The 21,181-nt window shown below is 40.7% G+C and overlaps 1 protein-coding gene across 4 annotated transcripts in view; it reads left to right on the top strand.

The window, feature by feature from the left end:
• PHIP (PHIP subunit of CUL4-Ring ligase complex) overlaps positions 1–21,181 on the top strand; it is a 309,729-nt gene that overhangs the window by 94,264 nt on the left and 194,284 nt on the right. For all 4 annotated transcript variants that reach the window (XM_048845170.2, XM_048845168.2, XM_048845171.2 and 1 more), the window contains 2 exons: positions 4,614–4,835; positions 10,666–10,766. In XM_048845170.2, coding sequence (XP_048701127.2) covers positions 4,614–4,835; positions 10,666–10,766 — 323 coding nt within the window. The remainder of the gene's footprint in view (positions 1–4,613; positions 4,836–10,665; positions 10,767–21,181) is intronic.

Below are 21,181 nucleotides of genomic sequence, written 5' to 3'. Positions count from 1 at the left end.
GGGTTGTATTAGAGTTCATGTATTTGAACAGTGCTGCTGTTTCATTTTATAAAGTGCGCACAAGTGTGTATCCAAATGGTTTCTCTACCATTCATTTTTATATTCTTGTCTCTATGTTAAATATTTAGACTTCTTTAAAGATGGAGCCCCCATCACATGCACATCCCTGTGTTTTGTTGACCCTGTTTAGACTTTTGTGTTTGCTGTGGAGCTATGGTATACTGCAGTAATGGGGGTATGAAATATGCTGGAAAGACACATAAGTGGGGAAGTTCAGTACTACTGAAGTAAAACTTGAACTGAGGATAAAGCAATAGAATATATTGCGATTCAAATCCCAGTGCATAAAAAAGCAAACGGTATGGTATGTTATAGCCCTCCAGATCAAAATAGTACACAGTATTTAGAGAGATCACATGCCATCAAACTACTAAAACAGGAATGTACAATTGCAAATATTTACTGCCCTAATTTCACATTGGATCATAGTTTGGAGAAGCAATGCTGTAATAATTGAAAGTTTGTTTTTAAAAATAGCTTTTTGTTTGCGCTGCTTTACTCTTTTCTCAATGATTCATTCAGATTTTGCTACTTGTTTTTAGGTTGTCAGATTCCATCCTATTTAAATACTTTAGAGTGTATTTTGATAGGTTAATATCTTCATCTCTTTGTTTTGTTAGGATAAAATCAAGCAGAGACTGTCTTAAACTTGTGCATGCAGCCTTTTACACTTAAACGTGTGTAACTGTGTTCTGTGACTTTCATTCTTCTTTAATTTAGTCTCGTAACCTCTCGTCTTTATTTTCCGTGTGTGTGTGTGTGACATACATAGAATGTATTATAATAGTAATTTTTGTATTTAAAGTACACAAATTCTATTTATAATAATAATTTGTATATACAGAATATGCATATTAGACTGCATCTTAGAATTGGAGCCCTGAGTGATACAAAATTTATATCTGTGGATAGAAAGCTGATATCTGCAGCGCTCTAGTGACAATGAACGAGACCAGCAGGACTATGGCCAGTGACCGGGCCAGGAAGTGCAGTGGAGAAAGCAGCAGCATGTTGGGCCACCACTCGTAGGAGCCAGTGTCCAGCCTGGGTAGCTGCAGCATGGCTGTGCTTCCCCCAGCCCTGCCCACTGGGCAGGGCACTGGGTTCAGTAGCAGCTGTCACTAGTCATGTGTGCAAGCGGCTCACAGACTCCAAGACAGGATTCTCACATCGCTGCGAGTCGCAGCCCGATATGCTGCTGCTTTTGCCATTGCGGTTCCTGGCCCGGTCGCTTGCCATGGCCCAACCCTGCTAATCCCGCTCATTGTCGCAAGAGCTCTGCAGCTCTGTGGATATCCGCTTTATATCCGCGGATATACATTTTGTATCCGCGCACGGCTTTACTTAGAATTTCACTACAATGCTAATTAGATATAATCTATACTTATAGTATCAGGAGCAATTTTTTTAGTATCTTTTTAATAGAACAACGGTATCTTGCTGGAAAGAAACAGAAAATAAATATTTTAAGAACAGATATGAAAAGACTGTCTTTGCAAAACTAGTTTTGTAAAGAACAGAGCCTGTATATGTATTGGTTGTTTCAGATATTCTAGATGGCTCAATTCTGCCTTTTATGATAGTTAGAGAACCAGTATCAGACCAGTGTTACCAAATCTGAAGAATTTGTTCCCTCCATTGAAGTATCCTGAAAATCTTTTAGACTATCTTTCTTTATCCTCAAAATTTAGTATGTGACCCCAAGTTTTATTTATTTCACCACCTTCAAACTGGGTTCTGAATACAGAATTATTAATTTCCTTGTTGACATTTTAATGGTGGTCACCACCAGACTTTTTCACAAATGTAATAATTTTATTTTCAAAAACACTGTTGTCAGATAAGATGATATAATCCCCATTTCACAGATGGGAACTAGAGGCACAGAGAGACTAACCAAATTTTTGGTGCCCAACTTGAGATATCTAGGGCCTGTTTTTTTCAGAATATTTAGTATTATAAAACACTTCATATGTTGACAGCAGAGCTATCACTGACTTCATTTTGCTGTGAATGCTTAGTACTTCTGCAAGTCAGACCCCAGGGTCTCAATTTGGGCACCCAGAACATGAGGAATGTGAAAAAATTTGGTTAAATGACTTGTCCAGCATCACTTAGAATACTGTGGTAAAGACGGAGATGGAATCCAGTTCTCCAAGGTGGCCATTCTTCTCCTGCAATCCCCCTAATTTACTACACGTCTTTCAACTTCTGCAAAGAGCCATCAGTTCCTACAGACAGCCTCATTGACTACAGTGGGATGAAGTTAAACACACTCAGCAGGATTGAAACCTTTAGACTTACAGACAGATGTCTGCCACTAAGCTCATAGTAACTGTTAACAGTTGTAGGTTGTCCATCTTTGTGAGTGGACTAGAGGGGGAGATAAAACCCACATTTTGCTTGCAGTTTTTACAGCTATTTGCAGACCGCATCAGAAGAAGTTCAAGATTTTGAGACTCTTGCTTCAATTCCAGGTTCTGGGGGGGGAGAGTGGGAGTTGGGTGACGCCAAGAGTCACGGGGCAGACAGCCTGGAGAAGAGAATTTGTAGGAGAGCATCAAGTCAGGTTGTGGGTTCTTTGGCTTGAGAACCAGAAGGGAGACTGGTGGGCTGGGGAAGACTGCCTGAATCACAGTACAGCCCAGGGGGGGCTGGGAGGCCCCAGAACCAAGGGAAAGAAGTGCATGAGTTCAAGGACCAAGGGAGGCTGTGTGGAACGGGATTGGAATCTGGATACTGGTGGGGTGGGGAAATATGTTTGAATCACAGCATGGCCCAATAAAAGGAAGGCTGTGGAATCCCTCAAACAAGAAGAAGGAGTTGTGAATTTGAGGACCAGGGTATTCTAGTTATTTACTCATTGTAGACAGAACTGCTCTCTCTTTTGCACTCTCCTTTTTCTCTTCTTTAATTTTATCTCAGTTCCTTGACTAGATTCTTCTCAGACTTTCCCCTGCCCATATTAAACTTTCCTCCCTTGTCACCACTTCAGGGCCCCCTACTGTTGTTACTGTAGCATCCTCTTTTTATAAGTGTCAAGGAACTTTCTTACAATATTTCATCCCTTCTCCTCTATCTAGGACATCACCCAAATCATTCCAGTTTCTGCTTTAATAATAATAGAGGGAGAAAAAATCATCCCATATATATTATATTATACTTTGAATATTATTTGGATGGGAAGAGTGAGTAGGTTCTTTCTAGGCTGCTGTCATTCTATAAATCTAACTTGTAGGCATGGCACATAACATACGATACCAGAACTCAAGGACCAGAATCCCCTCTTCTCCTGCAGTCCCTTTTAATTAATGAATTATATCTATATGCCAACATAAACCTGGGTCTCATAGTTGTGCTGTAACAAATTGGATTTTTTTTAGCTGAGTTAGAACTGGAACCTGTTCAGTTTTACAAAAAGTGGTGATGACATATGTCTGACTCTCATCCATGGTCTCTGAATTAGAGCTCATAAAACATAAGTTAATTTTCTGGGGTGAAGTTTTTAACTTGCTGGGGTGTATATCCCTATGGAGAGGAAGAATGGTCCCAGTGGTAAGGGCCTGTGACTCTGGAAATATGAGCTCAATTCCCTGGTCTGTCACACACTTCCTGTGTGACTTTAAGCAAGTCATATACAGTTTTTAAAAGTATTTAGGTTCCCAAATGTGCAGATAGGCACCTAGTGGGATTTTCAAAAGCACTGAGGTGTCTGACACTAGTCACCTATCTACATCTTTGTGCTCTCAGGGGGTACAAAGGACAAGCTACGGACAGACCTTTCACTTGTTCTTCCCAGGGTCTTGGATTTTATTTAAAACAAAACCAAAACATCTGTTATGGTTTCAAAGGAAACCGTCAAAATGTGAATTGACTGTAACTGGGACAGAAATGCCTGCCTGAGTTTGCAGAGAACCTGGAACAGCTCTGAGTGCTGTGAATTGCCCCATTCATCTTAATGGGCATTAATAAAGATTTTTTTTTATGCTTTAAAAGTTATCTGTTTCACTGCTTATTAAAGCATGCCGGAAAGGTGAGGAAATATATTCAGAAGATATATACTAGCGTTTCTTAAGTTGGGAGTGCATGAAGGACTAGCTGATGTGAGGAGAGAATAGAAATAGGGGTATAACATAAAATATTAAATTTAACATGAAATAAATACAAGGAACACTATACTGATTCATTATTCATTTTCATATTCAATATAAACCTCAGTTTTAAAATATAAATTAGGCTGTTTGCAGTATCCACAGTTCGTTGCCCTGGAGTTCTGCAGAAACTAAAAGACCTTGCTAAAGAATTTAGATTCAGCTTGCTGTAGGGCTTGTGTGTACATTTATAGATGCATAATTTGTATATGTTGTTGGCACTTAGCATACTTTGTAGTCTGCTTGCACACTCTTCTGCAGCTTTACTCAGTGTATTTAGACTGTAGTGAGAAGTGGTTTACAATGAATGTCACTAATTTTGTTGTTTTAGTTAAATAACATAGATTTGGGACATCAGAAGAGATAATTATATGGTTGTGATGATTGCTGCCTTGTTTTTAGGGTTCTGATGATTGCCTTGTAAAAATCTGGGCAACAGATGATGGAAGGTTGTTGGCAACTTTAAGAGGACATGCAGCTGAAATATCTGACATGGCTGTGAACTATGAGAACACCATGATTGCTGCAGGGAGCTGTGATAAAATGATCAGAGTTTGGTGTCTTCGAACATGTGCACCCTTAGCAGTTTTGCAGGGTCACAGTGCATCCATAACATCACTACAGGTAACAATCTTTCTGTCTTTTTACATATCACAATAAGTGAGGAAGTGGATTGCAGCAATAACAGTTTTTTTCTGTGAAGTTTGTTTTAATAAGAAATGTGCAACAGGTAACTAAATTGTAAAGCATGAACAAGGAGCTTTTAAAAATTGAATGGTCCCTTTAGGTTCTTTTTAATGTCATAAATGTCTGACAGACTGAAGACATGATTTTTGTCCCGAAGATCTGATCCCGAAGATTCTGTTCTGATTCTGCAAAAACACATGCTTCCCTTTATGCACATGTGTAGTCCTGTTGAAGTCAGTGGGACTATTTGTATATAAAGTTAGGTACGCAAGTCTTTGCAGGACCAACACCTAAGTTATGCACAAATGGCGATAAATATTGGGTGTGGTAGAGAGAAGATTGTCAAGCATTAAAAGAACGAGTTCATTAGATGATTTGTTTAATATTTCACAACACTTGTCATTTATAAAAGAGAGCTTATTGTAAGGCTGTTTCTATTCCTTACATTTGTAAAGATCTTTCCTTGGGTGTTTGTCCCTATTGATGTTCCACTCTAGGTGTACATGCACCCAGGATTGGAGATTTTTTGCTAGCAGTTTCTGTTTCATCTGTGCATACTTGGCCTGAGATGTAGTGCTCTCTCTTTTTATTAGTTTTCAGTTCAGATGGCACTGTATGCACAGTATCTTTGGACTGTATTTTTAAAAGAGAACTTAAATGTGTGTGCAAAATAAAATCCATACCCCTCCTTCTTTTGTTTAGTATTCTGGGAATTGATTATGCTAAAATCTTCCAGCTTCAAATATTGTAAAGTGAGCACTTCCCTCTCAGTGATGACTCTACTTGCTGCCTTTTTTGTTTGAGGGGACATGAGACTCGCCCAAAGTGCAGTATCTGTAAGTTATTTTCCAGAAGAACAAACAATTGCAGGGAGATGAGGCTAAAAATGTCTCCCCGCCATCCCCCGCAATGTGGTCAGCCTCAAATTTGGGCCCACCTGACTCCCCTGTACAATGGACAGAAGAACCAAAGAGTGCTCCTTTCAGCTTGGCATTGGTTAGCTCTAGAACACATGCAGTTAAGCTTACCTTGAAGGCTAGGAGGATCCAGGGGAAAGTAGCAGCGAAAAGTTAAACACCCTCCCAAGGAAGCGAGACAAAGCTCTGCTTATATCTTTTTTTTTTTTAAAGTTAAAATTGCCTCTTGATTCCAAGATGAGTGAGGCTCCACAACCTGGTACAGGTACAGATGGAGCATTGAAGGAGTGTGGAACCAGCACTGCGGCACTGATGTCATAGAATCCTATGAACATGCCCAGTACTAAGTCTCTTATGACAGTACCCACCATCGGCACCAGCTGCCACACCATTGGTACCAATTGATGCATTGTAGAAAGCAGATCAGTACTGAGTGCTTTATCAACAGTAATGAGAATGATCCAGCTTCACAGTACTGATTCAATGCATGGTACTGGGGGACCTGCAAATGTCTGAGCCCAAATCCCCATTGCTGTCAGGAGGCTTACATTTATCTCCAGTACAAGACTCAGTTACTTCCTCAGGACCAGTCTCCTCCCTGCTACTAACTTTAAGGGAGGAACAGCTTCATTTCAGTCCCATTCCCACTGTTCCTCCTCTGGAGTCAGATGTATCATATTCATTGTCTGACTCCCAGAACAGAGTAAATGATTCACTTACATATTTCCCTAGAACCTGTTCATAAGACCATAAGAACAGCTATACTGGGTCAGACCAATGGTCCGTCTAGCCCAGTATCCTGTCTTCCGACAGTGGCCAGTGCCAGATGAACAGAAGAGGGCAATTCCATTTGATCCATCCCCTGTGGTCCAGTCCCAGCCTCAAATTTTGGCTCAGAAAGGTGGTCTAAGATATCCCATCATTCCAGATACAGGGATTATCAGGCTCCTCATATGAGCTGGTATCCATCTCTCTGAGGCCCTTTTTTTTTTTTACTGGTACAGTGCCGTTCGGTGGCCATATTGGGGACCCAAGCCTTTCAAGGTATCCTCTCAAAGAGAGTGATGAAGAGAAAGAAGCAGAAGTCCGTTAAGCCTCATGGGTGGATCTTCTGTGCATACCCAACATCAGGAGGAGCTCTCTGAAGGGAAAGACCAGCTCAGAGAGGAAGACAGCTCAGCTTCTGTAGTCCTTTCCTTGTCTTCTGTGGATGAGGCAGTGATGCCAGCCTGACTGTTATGTCCTGACTACTTTGAGCTTTTAAGAGCTCATGAAGAGGATAGTGAATTTGTTCCATATCCTGTTAGAGGAAGTCCTGAGAGGTTCTTCATAAACTATTAGACATCCTTCATACTACTATGCTGGGGCAAATCATGCTTCTGATTAATGATGCTCCCTTGGAGCCTACAAAGACTGTATGGCATACTCCTGCTATTATTTCTCCTTCTTCTAAAAAGACTGAGAAGAAATATTATTTTCTTGCAAAAGAAGCTGAATACTTGTACTTCCACCCAGTGCTATGCTGTCTTGTGGTAGCTGCAGCTAATGAGAGAAATAAACAGCACCATTCTAAGAGAGCCCCATTTAGTAAGAACGTAAAGCCTTTAGACCTTGTTGGACAAAAACTATTCTGCTGTAAGTCTGCAGTTTCAAATTTCTAATTACCAAGTTCTCATGGCAAAGTATGATTTTCTCAACTATAATAAATTCACAAATTTTGTTCACAAGTTGCCAAAGGAATACAGGGAGCCATGTCAGTTAATAGCAAGACCTTCATTACAGGCTTCCTTATATGTGGCAGACACCACTTCATGCTCTTTGGTAACTTCTATATGATGTGTTGGTCTTTGTGGCTTAAGTCTTTGAGTATTCTGAAAGAAGTCCAAGCCATAGTGAATGACCTTCCGTTAGGGCACCCTGATCTTTTCAGTGAGAGAACAGATGGGTCCCTCCACCCTTTTAAGGTTTCCCATGCTGCTTTATGTTCTTTAGGCATTTATACTCTAATAATAAAAAGGAAATATGGTAAACTTCAATCTTACCCTAGACAGAGGACAACTCCGTCCTCCTTTTACTAGCTGAGGCCACCAGAGCCTCCAAGGAAAAGTCAGAAACTACAAAAGAGAAATCTGTCTGCTTTCTCTTTGCAGTCCGTGCTGACCAGCAAACATCCCTTTTGATGGGATTGTGGAGAGCTGCAAAATAATCATTTCTCTAGATCTGGCTGCTGCTCCTCCTTCCCAGATTCCAATTGGAAACTTTCCTTTTTCCAGTATGGGAGAGCAAAGAATGCTGTAATAGACAAGGGATATTAAAAATTATTACAATTGTTCTTCCAATTCAATTCCATGCTTTTCCTGTTCTCCACCCACCTTCTGTATTCCTTTTCAGGAACCCCTCTCAAAGGAGACTTCTTGTCCAGAAGGAGGATTCTCTCTTCCCTTTCGGAGCAATAGAAACTGTTCCAAAGTGAAGAATTTTTACTTAAAATATTTTCTTCTACCCAAGAAGATGGGAAGTTGGAAGCCAATCCTGGACCTTAGAATGCTCAGCACCTGCATTCACCATTTGAAATTTAAGCATGGTTACCTTTGCTACCATAATACTGTTATTAGATCTGGGAGATGGATTTACAGCTGTTGGCCTCCAGGATGCTTATTTCCACATAAATATATTATCTCGTACACAAGAGATTTGTGATTGGTCCAAATCACTACCTATTTAGGGTTCTTCCCCTTTGGCCTGACACTGGCACCAGGGGTATTTACCAAACGGTGGCTGCTTTCCTAAGATAACAGGGCACTATAGTCTGTTTATAACTGGGCTAGTAGCTTCTCAAGCTAAAGTCCTATCAAGAAGTTCAAAACTCTATGTGAGTGGTTCCCCAGCTTTTCCAGACTCTCGATTTGAGAGTAAAAGAAGAAAAGTCAGTTTTAACACCAACAGAATGTATAGAATTTATTGGCCTGATACTGTATTCTAGGACAGCAAAAGAGTATTTACCTCACAACTGATTCCAGACTATATCCAGCCTCATCATCCAACTTCAAGTGACTGTGCAAATTACAGTAAGATCTTGTCTCAGTCTAATAGGTCACAAGGCCTCTAGCGCTTCCATGACACTGCATGCCATACTACATTTACTTTGCATGTAAGCTTGGTTGAGGACAGTGTATGCCCTGAGCAAACACAGTCTGGACATGATGGTATCAGTTCCACAAAAGATTCTCTTCCCTTTCAATTTGTGAAAACCTGAATGCAGTTTGTATGGAAGTTTCCTTTGTTCTACCCCTTCCGACAAGAACGATAGCAACAGATGCAAATGGAGTCTAGAAGGGTCACTGTTACATATATCAATATCCTGGAGCTCAGAAAAGTTTACAGCATATGCATACACTTCTTGCCAAGGTTTCAAGGTCAGCCTAGTCAGATTATGACCAACATGATTACAATATTTTACGTAAACAAGCAGAGAGCACAGTCATCTCTTCTGTGCTCATAGGCAATTCCTTTGAGCTCCAGGATATTGATATATATCAATATATATATAACTGGCCAGGTCTGAAGAGCACATTAACAGATAACCTCAGCAAATACTTTTCCACAGAGCATGAATGGGAGATTCAGAAGTCTGTTGTTCAGTTCATTTTCCACCAGTGGGGATGACCGGCAGTCGATTTGTTTGCAACAGACAGGAACAAGAAATGTCAAAAGTTTTTGTTCCAGAGGGGGTCAGAATCCAAACTCTCTGGTTGATATGTTTTTAATTTCGTGGTCACAGATGCTAATGTATGCTTATCCGCCAATTCTTCTACTTCTGAGGGCATTAAGGAAAATCAAAAAGGACAAGGCAGTAATTATCTTAGTAGTTCCTACGTGGCTCATACAGTATTGGTTCCCAGCACTACTTTGCTTCTCCACTTATCCTCTGATTCAATTATTTCTGCTGTTGGACTTCTTGACTCAGAACATGGGAATCGTTAATAATCCTGATCCATCTCAACCTAACCACATGGTTTTTGGATGGATGTCAGAACTAGAAAAGAAATGTTCTTCAGAGGAGCAAACTATTCTGATCAACAGTAGAAAAGATTCTGCAAGAAAAGAGCATAATACAAAAAGTGGTAGAGATTTGTGGCTTAGTGTGAACTTGTGCTTCTGGAGTCCTAAACACTTTGTATTTTGGACTATATCCTTTCGCCAAAGACCTTGGGGAACTCACACACCTGTCTTGGGTACATCTGAATGCTATTAGTGCCTTCCACCCACATGTAGATAGCTCATTGTTCTTTGATGTGTGTATTCCATGATCGGCCTTTCTTCCTATCTGCTTTGGACTCTTCCTGTACTCTTTGGGATCTGTGGTAGAAAAGGTGCTCAAGTGGCAATTGGTCACACACTGAGTATGGGTGGGAGGATAGGATGCATGCACTACCAAACGGACACTGCTAGCAGAAATCTCTGGTGCATGCCCACCTAGAATGGAATACATATAGGACAAAACATCTTGAACTCTAGTTACTGTACAGGTAAGTAACTTTTTTTTATGTTTGGGTTTGCGTGTAGACTTGTAGGCCTAGGGGATTCATCCATGAGGATTGTTTCTGTGGGGGAAGATAATCCTTCTGACAAACTTTGCAATATTTTACCAGTTGGTGGTGTTACCATGTGATTTTTCCCCCCTGCTATGTGACTTTTCCTTTGGTAGTGTTGGGTACTACTTGAGTTTGCAATAAAGACTGAATAATTAGGGTCATTTGTTTCTGTTTGTGAGAATGGGACAGCAGTTGAACAAATATTTTTTTTTAACCTGTGGGGGTTTTTGTTTGTTTGTTTTGTTTTTCCTCCAGTTTTCTCCATTGTGCAGTGGATCAAAGAGATATCTGTCTTCAACTGGAGCAGATGGAACAATATGTTTTTGGCTGTGGGATGCTGGCACCCTTAAAATAAAGTTAGTTGTATTTTACATGTTCTTAATTATATGTCATGAAAAAGTAGTGGTAATTAGTGTTAGAGAAATTTAGTTGGGTATTACCGTCAGCAAATTGAAAAAAGTTACTCATCAATTAACTTTCTATATGGTTACAGAATATAGTTTTTCTGGTTGGTATAAAGTTATAAATTGACTGTCTGCCTCCTTTCAGGATTAAGTTAGTACAGCAGTGTACTTAAGGTTTTGTAGGTGAAGCAGATAAAGCATCCAACCTCACTGTTTAATTTAATTTAATACATTTCTGTTCAGGTAGACTTTCTGTGGCCTGGCATAGAAGCTCCATTTTTTTATTGATTGATTGATAGATCAATATCTGGCTCCTAACTCCAAGTGAAATGAGAGTAGTGCTAAAGAAAGCAGTAGGACTAGAAGGTTTTTAATTCCAAATGTTAGGTGGGAGAAGGTATCTGTGACGGGTTGGATCACAGAAACCCCCTGGGAGCTTCCACCTGATGTGCCAAGACTACTTCTGCTCCTGCTTTCCTGCCCTGCCAGCTTAGGACTCCAGCACCCTGCCTGGTTTGAGCCAGACCCACTAGCCTGCCGCAAACCCAGACCCGGGTCTGAACCACATCCCCTAACAGCTGTAGGCTTAACTGAAAGCAGCTTACAGAAGTGTTCTCGTCTTTAACACTCAGATGCCCGACTCCCAATGCGGTCCAAACCCAAAAGAAATCTGTTTTACCCTGTTTAAATGTTATACAGGTTAAACTCATAAATTGTTCGCCCTCTATAACTGATAGAGATATGCACAGCTGTTTGCCCCTCCAAGTGTTAATACATACTCTGGGTTAATTAATAAGTAAAAAGTGATTTTATTAAATACAGAAAGTAGGATTTAAGTGGTTCCAAGTAGTAACAGAACAAAGTGAATTACCAAGCAAAATAAAATAAAACCTGCAAGTCTATGTCTAATAAAACTGAATACAAACAAAACCTCTCCAGTTCCAGTAAGCTTCCTTTTACAGACTAATCTCCTTTTAGTCTGGGTTCAGCAATCACTCACACCCCCTGTAGTTACTGTCCTTTGTTGCAGTTTCTTTCAGGAATCCTTGGGGGTGGAGAGGCTATCTCCTTAGCCAGCTGAAGACAAAATGAAGGGGGTTTCCCATGGGCTTCAATAGACTTTCTCTTGTGGGCGGAGACCCGCTCCTCTCTCCTATGCAAAGTCCAGCTCCAAGATGGAGTTCTGGAGTCACCTGGGCAAGTCACATGTCCATGCATGACTCAAATGCTCTACTAAGGTTAATTAGAAATCAAGCCAGTACACGGCCAATATTCATAACTTCAAATACAAAATGATACATGCATACAAATAGGATTAATAGATTCAGTAAATCATAACCGCTACATAGATATGTTACATGGCATATGTAGCATAGAACATATTCCAGTTATGTCATATATATTCATAAGCATATTTCCATAAAGCCTTATAGGGGGCACAGTCACAGTATCATCCTACTAAAATTCTGAAATATCTTAAAGCATTTTAATGCTAAAATAAATGAAACTTCTTTCTTTCATCTTCCTCTAGACTTTTTGCCTATCAGAGTTATTCCCCCCGCCCCTCCCCCATTTTCCTACTTTAGGTGAGGTGAGTTTGAGCTTTCTTTCCCTCCTGCTATGTATCAGCACACATGGGTATTTCTGGATGGTTATGTAGGTGTGCTGGTGTCTAAAATGAATCTGACGAGTAACTTGAGGTGGGGTGCATGACATCTTCTTGGAAGCATTGTCAGGATACAATATACACAACAGAATTAAATTTTGTGAAAACATTAATTTAGTCTATAAACATGAAATACTATTCATTCTCATTCTACTATCCTCACTCAAAATCTATGGCTCAGTCTTGAAAATATTCATTAACATAAAATTCATTGGGGTTGTTTTTGAGGATGGTATTTTTTTGTTGTGCTCTCTGGGTAGACTGGCTCCACTTCCGAAGCCTGGGCTTTCATTATGTTGTCCAAGCAGTCTGGTTCAGACCCTTCTTTTCTTTTCTGTGTGCTAGGGAGCTTGTAGTCAGCTTCCTCATCTTATCTTCCAGGTTTTCCAGGCCTTGGCTGCTGCACTGTTCTCCAGGCAGTTCATTTTGCCAGTTTACATTTCTGGCTCCCCTGTTTCCTGGCTACAAGATGTACTACTGCAGCTCTCACTCTTGACCCTCTGCTGTGGGAGCATATACTAATCCAATTAACTCTGCCTTACTAGGAAAACAGAAGAGCAAGAGGCTATCCCAGTAGGCTAGAGAGACCAGTTCTGCCAACTTTCATGAAGTTTTTCTTAAAGCGTGAGCTTCTGGAGTCAAGTGTTTAGATGAGAATCTCAGCGTTTTCTTTTAAGAAACAAGGTTTCTAGCCCTTGTTGTGGAGAAAAGCTCAGAAATCTGACCTGAGCATACACTAATGGCTCAAAAACCAGAAGGCAAATAAAAAACTTGGAGAGAGTGGGTGGGTGAACAGGTTGAGAGTTAAATCTTCTGAATTTTAAGACAATGATATGACTTTGGGGGGGGGGGGTCCTACCCGATGATTTTTGAACACATTGGATTGCCAATACTGAGAGACAAAATAAAATGTGGGGTAGTTGGCTGCAGCAGAATTGCAAATTACATGGCAAGAATGCTTAATTCTGTGGTCCAGAAGATCCTGATCAAGATGAATTAAGCAGTTCACTCCTCTGAGCTATTGTTTCTGGCTGTCTGCAGACTCAAGCAAACTTCTCTATATCAGTTTACAGTTATTCATAGTTTCCAATATGATTTCCTTGGTTACAAGGACTAGAAACATTTTTTTCCCTTATCAAACCTGAGATTATGGAGCTCCGTTTTGAAGCACATTCTGCAGTGACAGAATTGTGGAATATATGGGGCTCTGATTATTACATATATATATTAATGGGTGCTAGTAAAGGACCAGTCTTTTGAGGGGATGGAGATGTGGGAATGCTGAGGTAGAGGAACAAGGAGTCTATTGGCTGTAGAATAAAGTGTTAGTGGAGTGGGGATGTTGAGGCTACTTTGACTATTTCTCGTTCATTCACATCTGCGGTACATATTGGTTTAGTCAGAATTTTTTTGTGAGATGGCATGGGCCTGGGGACAAGTATTGAAGGGAACAAGTGTTTGGTTTTTTTTAGTTGGTTTAACTGTTTTTTGGATAGTATAAAGTAGTTATTAGTTGGCATGTCTTTTGGGGAGGAGGTATAAAGTATGTCTTGTAGGATTAGAAATTATGTTGTGGTCATGTCTAGAATACTGAAATAGTGGGTCTCTGGGAAGAATAGGTGGGAAATAGCTGGTAGGCACATTATTGGGAAAGTCTTAGTGGATAGCCTCAGAGGAAGAAAAATCATAATCTCCTCTCCCATTTAATAGTTGAGATCCTCCATTTTAATTCTTTACATTGGAGATGGAATTGCAAGAATCAATGGTTTTCCCTGGCCTCTTGTTTTTGTAGAAGATTCCTCTGCAGTACCTAAGCAGCATGATCTCAGCAGCACTCCAGCAGAGTAGAAGGTTTCCAGGGGTAGTTTAAAATAGAAGATATTCATTTACAACATGTAGTGCTGCTGGGGGTGTGTGCTGATCTTCACTTGTGGGGAGCGTCACCTAGTGATCAGGGCTTAGGTAGTTCTACTTGCAGAGGGGGTTTTGGTAGGGGAGCCTGGGCCCTCCCACTGCCCCAGGCTCTGGCCCAGGGCCCTTTGAGGGTAACAAAAGGGTCCAACACCCAAGAGTGCCTCCAGGCTGCTCTCTCTGAACCACTTCCTACCATCCCTCTGTTGTCCACAGTTTGCAGACTGAACAGGAAGGCATGAATGGGGTCAGCTCACCACATGGCACCTCTTCGTGGTCAGGCATGGTGTGTTAACTCTTTCCTTAGAGCAGTGGCTGGCTCCTTGGCCCGCCACTCAGTTTAGTTCCAGGTCTCTCCGCTTCAGGGGTAGCTCATAAACAGGACAAGGAGAATTAGCACAAATAAATTGAGTACACATGAGAGAGGGGGAGGAATGCTTCCCTCTCACAGTGTACCTGAAGCAGGTCCTCAGGGAGGGATCCTGCTTTCCCTCAGCTCTTTTCTCAGGAGCTGCAAGTTGCATTTCTAAAACATTCCCTGGTCTACGCCCAAGTGAGCTGTCCTGCTCCCTTTTAACTCCTCCTCCAGTCTGTGCATCTCTTGCATGTGTGGCAGGGCAGGGCTGGCTGAGCCCAGAGCAGCTCCTTAACCCCTTGTTGCTCAGTGTGGGGTTTGCATATTCCATCACAGGGGGAAACACACTACTTTGCAGAACCAAAGGCAGGATTCTGCTACTTGGAAATCTATTTCTGCTGAAGGAAAGAGGGAGAGATTAATTAAATCTTCCCAACTTTTTTCCCCCCCCTCTATCCCAAATTTGCACTGAGGGAAGAAGGCAGGGAAGATTACTTTGCAAGACAAATGTTATATCAAAAGTTCTAGGGGTATATAGGGCCTTATGGGTGGACATGATGTTGATGCATAGGGATTTTCTGGGTACGTAACAATGTAATCCATAATTATTTGACAAATATCACATTTAAAAACTGGTATATGCCTTGATTCCCTCATAGGGTATGTGTACATGGGAGCTGGAGTTGTAATTTTAGACCGACATACCCATGCTTGCTTTGATTGAGCTAGCATGCTAAAAATAGCCGTGTAGTTGTAGCTCCATGGTTGGTAGGATGGGCTAGTTGCCTTAACTACAATCCTGTCTTCAATCCTAGGTATGTATTTGGGGCAGCTAATCCATCCCACGGCCCGTTGAGCCACAGCTATGCTGCTGTTTTTACACGCTAGCTCAATCAATGCTTATACAGTTATATCAACCTTAGCTGGAAATTATACTTCCAGCTCCAGTGTAGACATACCTGTGGCTATATTATTGCAGTGGTTGCCTTACTGGTCTACTGTTCTAAGTGAGACAAGGTGGTGGGATAATATCTTTTGTTGGACCAACTTCTGTTGGTGAGAGAGACAAGCTTTCAAGCCTGTTCTAAGTAATAGTCTACATAGATCTGTGCAACTTGCCTGATTTAAATTTTTGTTTGTCAATTTTTAAATAAATTTTCAGCCCCAGTTTCTCATGTATTTTAGATATCTGCAGCTAGTAAGCCTCCACCCTCGATATGTGTCAAGTTCAAAATGTCATCTGACATTAAGGTCCTTCCCTCTGATTTATCATTGTACTTGTATATTTGATTTTTGTTTATATTGTTATTCACATATTATATTAACTGTCTTGGTTATCTTTGGTGCCTTTTTTTCTGCTGTTTGCATTTAATATTGGACCCTTACTCATGTTTCACTCTGTTGTTCTCGTCTTCCAAACATCCATACTGCTAATTCTTTAGTACTATTCAAAGTATACTCAAAAGTCTTACTTTTTTCTCTCTTTTTTATGTATTTACTGTTATGTCTTATGATCTTTTGCTATTATTATGTCCCATGCCTCAACACTTAGAACAAGTCGGTAGAAATCTGTTGACGTTATTACAGTGGGCTAAGTTTGCCCTCTAACTATCAAGGGACTAGATACTTGGCTGGCATAAATTGGATCGCTAAGATTCTGGACCCCAAGTAGTTTTTAAAAGCCTTAGTAGATAACATAAATTGATAGGGGTAGAGAGACAGTTGGGAACCCAGAAATGTCTTAATGCAGTTTTTTTCAACATAAGAACTTAAAGTTCAAAAACTAATGCCCTTGAATTCTAATGGCTTCCATGAATTTTGGTTGAGGTCAAAGGGTCTTCTAAGCTGAAAAGTTTTTCCACCTTTTAAACTGTTGACTGAAATTGTACTAAGTATTTCCATGAGACTGGGAACTTGCATTGTACTTATTATTTATAGTGAAGTCCACAGATCCATGACATCAGACATTTGTTTTAGGCAGCCAAATGTCTCTGCTCTAGGCAAGAGGGAGGCAGATCAACTCCACCTTGTTACAGAGCAAATATATAGAATTTCTTTTCAATTGGCTTCAAACTTCCAGGTTTCTGCTCTCTGTCTTTATTGGCATGGGGATTCCTTTTCTCCTCACAATTACTGGGACTCTTCCTCTACCTCCCTGCTCAACCACACAGAGTGCAGCGTGGAGGAGACTAAGAAGGGGAAAGCCAGATGCAGTCTCCTGTACCTCCTAACTGATTGAGTGCCTATTCTGGAGATCTGTTCTGGTTCTCTGGAGACTCAGGTCTCTCCCATATGGTCAGATTGGGGCAGGGTTTCCTGCAGCCTCTCTCCCCCAAGTAGGAGAGTTCCCAGAAAGCAGCAAAGTCCTCTTGCTCTGGCACAGACAGCCATTCCCTCCTCCTCCCACCTTAAAGAAGGGAGGTTGAAGTGCAATATTAAAGGACCAGAGAAGCTTCTTGCCTAGCTGCCAAAGCCTGCCCAGCCCCACCCCCCTCATGCTAACCCCACCCATCCTGCTGTTATAGTTGGACAGCACTGATATGGAAACAGAACGCAGTCTGGAACATACATACAAGTAGCAGCTTGGCCCAACTTTTAAGAAAATCAAACTGACTCACAAAGAGTTATCAAACTGTCCAAAATAGAGAGACGGTCCTTGTTGGAGATTCAATACTCAGAAGAAGCAGAAGAAATTTCTGCACAGGACAGTTGGACAACAGGATGGTACGAGACATCACTCTAAGATTGGATGGGCTTTTAAAGATGATGGGCAAGGATCCAGTGGTGATGGTTCATATTGGCACAAATGACATTGTGTCGCGGGATATCTCACAGGTAGTAGATATGTGCCGAAGAAGAAAAACGTCCAAGCCATCTTCTCTGTGATCCTTGCTGTCCCTCAAGCAAAGGAAGACAGAAGGCAGAAGATTCTGGAGGAGAATCACTGGCTAGGTAAGTGATGTAGGATGGAGGGCTTTGGTTTTGTAGAACATGGGTCCATCTTCTATGGGAGAGGAGCTGTATAGTTTGGATGGCTTCCACCTCAGTAGAAGGGGGACCGATTGCCTGGGGGACAGGCTGGCTAGAATAGTCAGAAAGGGGGTAAACTAATAGCAAAAGGGGAGGGTAAAAAGAGGGGTGATATGAGCACTCAGTATAAAATGGAGATATTCAGAAGAAAATTAATCAAGGAACCAAAGGACACAAAGGAAAGAAATTCTTTAATTGCCTGTGCACCAATGTTAGGAGCCTGGGTAAACATGAGGAATTAGAGATGTTCATTTATAAGCCTAAATTTGATCTAGTTTGTATTACTGTAACCTGCTGGGATGACTCGCACAACTGGAATGTTAAATGGTTATAACCTATTTTGGAAGGACTGTGTGAGCAAAAGGGAATGGGGAGTGGCACTGTCAAAAATTGCATTACCTGTTTCCGAGTCCCTAATAACTTGGAAGAAAATGATCTTGAATGCATATGGATCAATGTCCTAACAGATAAAGGACAGATGGGGTACTAGCTGTTGTCTGCTACAGACCACAAAATCACACTAAGGCGCAGTAGGACTGCCTTCTTGTGTGCCTACCTACAACATGTAGGGAAAAAATACTGCATGATCATGGGGGGGGCCTTCAATTTGAGTGATGTATGCTGGAGGTCTCATGCTGCCACGACTAAAACATCCTTGGAATTTTTAAACATGATAGATGACAGTTTCCTAACTCAATAATTTGCAGCCAACACAGGGAAGTTCTGTGTTAGACCTTGACCTAACAGATAAAGAAGAACTGATCTCAGAACTAAAGCTTGATCACATTTATAATACGTAAGCAGAATAAAATCTAGACCAGTAATATATATACTTGGTGCTTTAATGGGGCCAATTTCACAAAGGTGAAAACAGTTATTATCCAAATCAAGTGAGAGAAAGATGAAATCAGAAAAATGTGAATAATTGGGAATCATTTAAGAATATCTTACTAGATGCCCCAAAAGTCACAATCCCAGAATCAAGGAAGAAGACTGTGGGGTTAAAAAAAGACCTGGTTTAGAGGGGAAGTGAAGTGAAGGCAGCTGTAAAAATAAAAATATAAGAATGGTGAATTTGTTAATAATGAATATAAATCAGTAGTTAGGAATTGTAGAAAACTAATAAGGGAAGCCGAGAGAGAAGGTGAAATCTTGGCCACGAGAGCTGAGGACAGCAAGGACAAGCTTTTTAAATATCTTAGGAACAAAAAGAATCCTGACAATAAGAAAAGGAGTACTTGTGGCACCTTAGAGACTAACCAATTTATTTGAGCTTGAGCATGAGCTTTCGTGAGCTACAGCTCACTTCATCAGATGCATACCGTGGAAACTGCAGCAGACTTTATATATACACAGAGAATATGAAACAATACCTCCTCCCACCCCACTGTCCTGCTGGTAATAGCTTATAAGATAAGCTTGTTTCATATTCTCTGTGTATATATAAAGTCTGCTGCAGTTTCCACGGTATGCATCTGATGAAGTGAGCTGTAGCTCACGAAAGCTCATGCTCAAATAAATTGGTTAGTCTCTAAGGTGCCACAAGTACTCCTTTTCTTTTTGCGAATACAGACTAACACGGCTGTTACTCTGAATCCTGACAATGGTATTGATCCATTACTATATGGAAATAGTAGAATTATCAATAATGCTGAAAAGGTAGAAGTGTTGATATAGTTCTGTTCTGTATTTGGTGGAAAAACAGACGATAAACTCTCATCGTGTGGCGATGATAACACTCCTTCCATTCCACTGTTATCTCTGGAGCATGTTAAACAGCAGCTACTGAAGTCAGACATTTTAAAATCAGCAGGGCGAGAACTTGTGTCCAAGAGTGTTACAAGAGTTGGCTGAAGAGCTTACTGGACCATTAATGTTAGTTGTCAATAAGATTTGGAGCACTAGGGGTGTTCCAGAAGACTGAAAAAAAGCTAATGTTACGCTAATTTTTAAAAAGGGTAAATGGGATGACCCAGATAATTCTAGGTCTGTCAATATGTTGTGGATCTTGGGCAAGTTAATGGGGTAGCTGCTATGTGACTAGATTAATAAAGAATTAAAGGAGAGTAGTGTAATTAGTGCAAATCAGCATGGGTTTATGGAAAACATATCCTGTCAGATTAACTTGATATATTTTTTTGATGAGATTACAAGTTTGGTTGATAAAGGTAATAGTGTTGACATAACATACTTAGACTTCTGTCAGGTGTTTGACTTAGTACCACACAACATTTTGATTAAAAAAACAACAACAACTGGAAGAATATAAATTTAACATGGCACACATTAAATGGATTTGAAAACTGGCTGACTGATTTTAAAATGTAACTGTATATAGGGAGTTGTCATTAAGCAGATCTGTTTCCAGGAGTCTGTTGCAGGGATTTGTTCTTGGCCCTTGACTATTTTATCAGTGAAGAAAACATAAAATCATCACTGACAAAGTTTGCAAAAAGAAAAGGAGTACTAGTGGCACCTTAGGGACTAACCAATTTGCAGATGACGCAAAAACTGGGGGCGTGGTAAATAATGAAGAGGAAAGATCACTGATTCAGGGTTATCTGGATCTCTTGGTAAAGTGGGCGCTAGCAAACAATATGTGTTTTAATACAGCTAGATGTAAATGTATGCATTTAGGAACGAAGAATGTAGACCATACTTACTGGATGGGGATCCTATCCTGGGGAGCAGTGACTTTCTGAAAAAGATTTGGGAGTCACAGTGAATAATCAGCTGAACACGAACTCCCAGTGTGATACTGTGGCCAAAAGCTTATGCAATCCTGGGATGCATAAAGAAGGCACAGATTTACCCCATCTCACTTGTCAAAGGATCCACAAAAGAGATTAAATGTGAAGACAGCCGTCCTTCATTTTCCATGAATGGGAGTAACTGACCCTGTCCCTTTTTCCAGTAAAGAGTTGAGGCCTTTACTACATCTTGTTCTTAGTCAAAGCAGGCTACAAGTCAGTTCTTTATGTGTAATAACACAACAGATTCATGAAGAAATTAAAACTCAAGGTGGAGACTTTTAATATTCATATTAGCTTCCATGAGCATGGGACACCTGATGACATCGGTAGATCTGAAGGATTCCCAGCCCCCTATCCCAGTTCAGCAGTGTCACAGTTGCTTTGCTTTAGAAGCACAACACTACTAGCACAGGTCTTTGTCTTTTTTGGTTTACCAACAGCCCTGCAAGTGTTTATGAAAGTGTTGATAGTGTTAATAGCAGCTCTCAGACAGGAGAGTTTCCATGTCTGTCCCTTCCTTGATAACCACCTTATTCAAGCCCCATCCAGAGGCAGGGCCATAGATGAATGATACTGGAGAGCCAGAGCTTTGATAAATTGTGTGTAGTTAGTTAATATCTCAGCAGTTTCCACACCTCAGAGTAGAGATAAA

The sequence above is a fragment of the Caretta caretta genome, chromosome 3 (assembly GCF_965140235.1).
Source record: "Caretta caretta isolate rCarCar2 chromosome 3, rCarCar1.hap1, whole genome shotgun sequence".
In the NCBI taxonomy this organism is placed as follows: domain Eukaryota; kingdom Metazoa; phylum Chordata; order Testudines; family Cheloniidae; genus Caretta; species Caretta caretta.
This window is presented reverse-complemented; position numbering and strand designations above follow the sequence as displayed.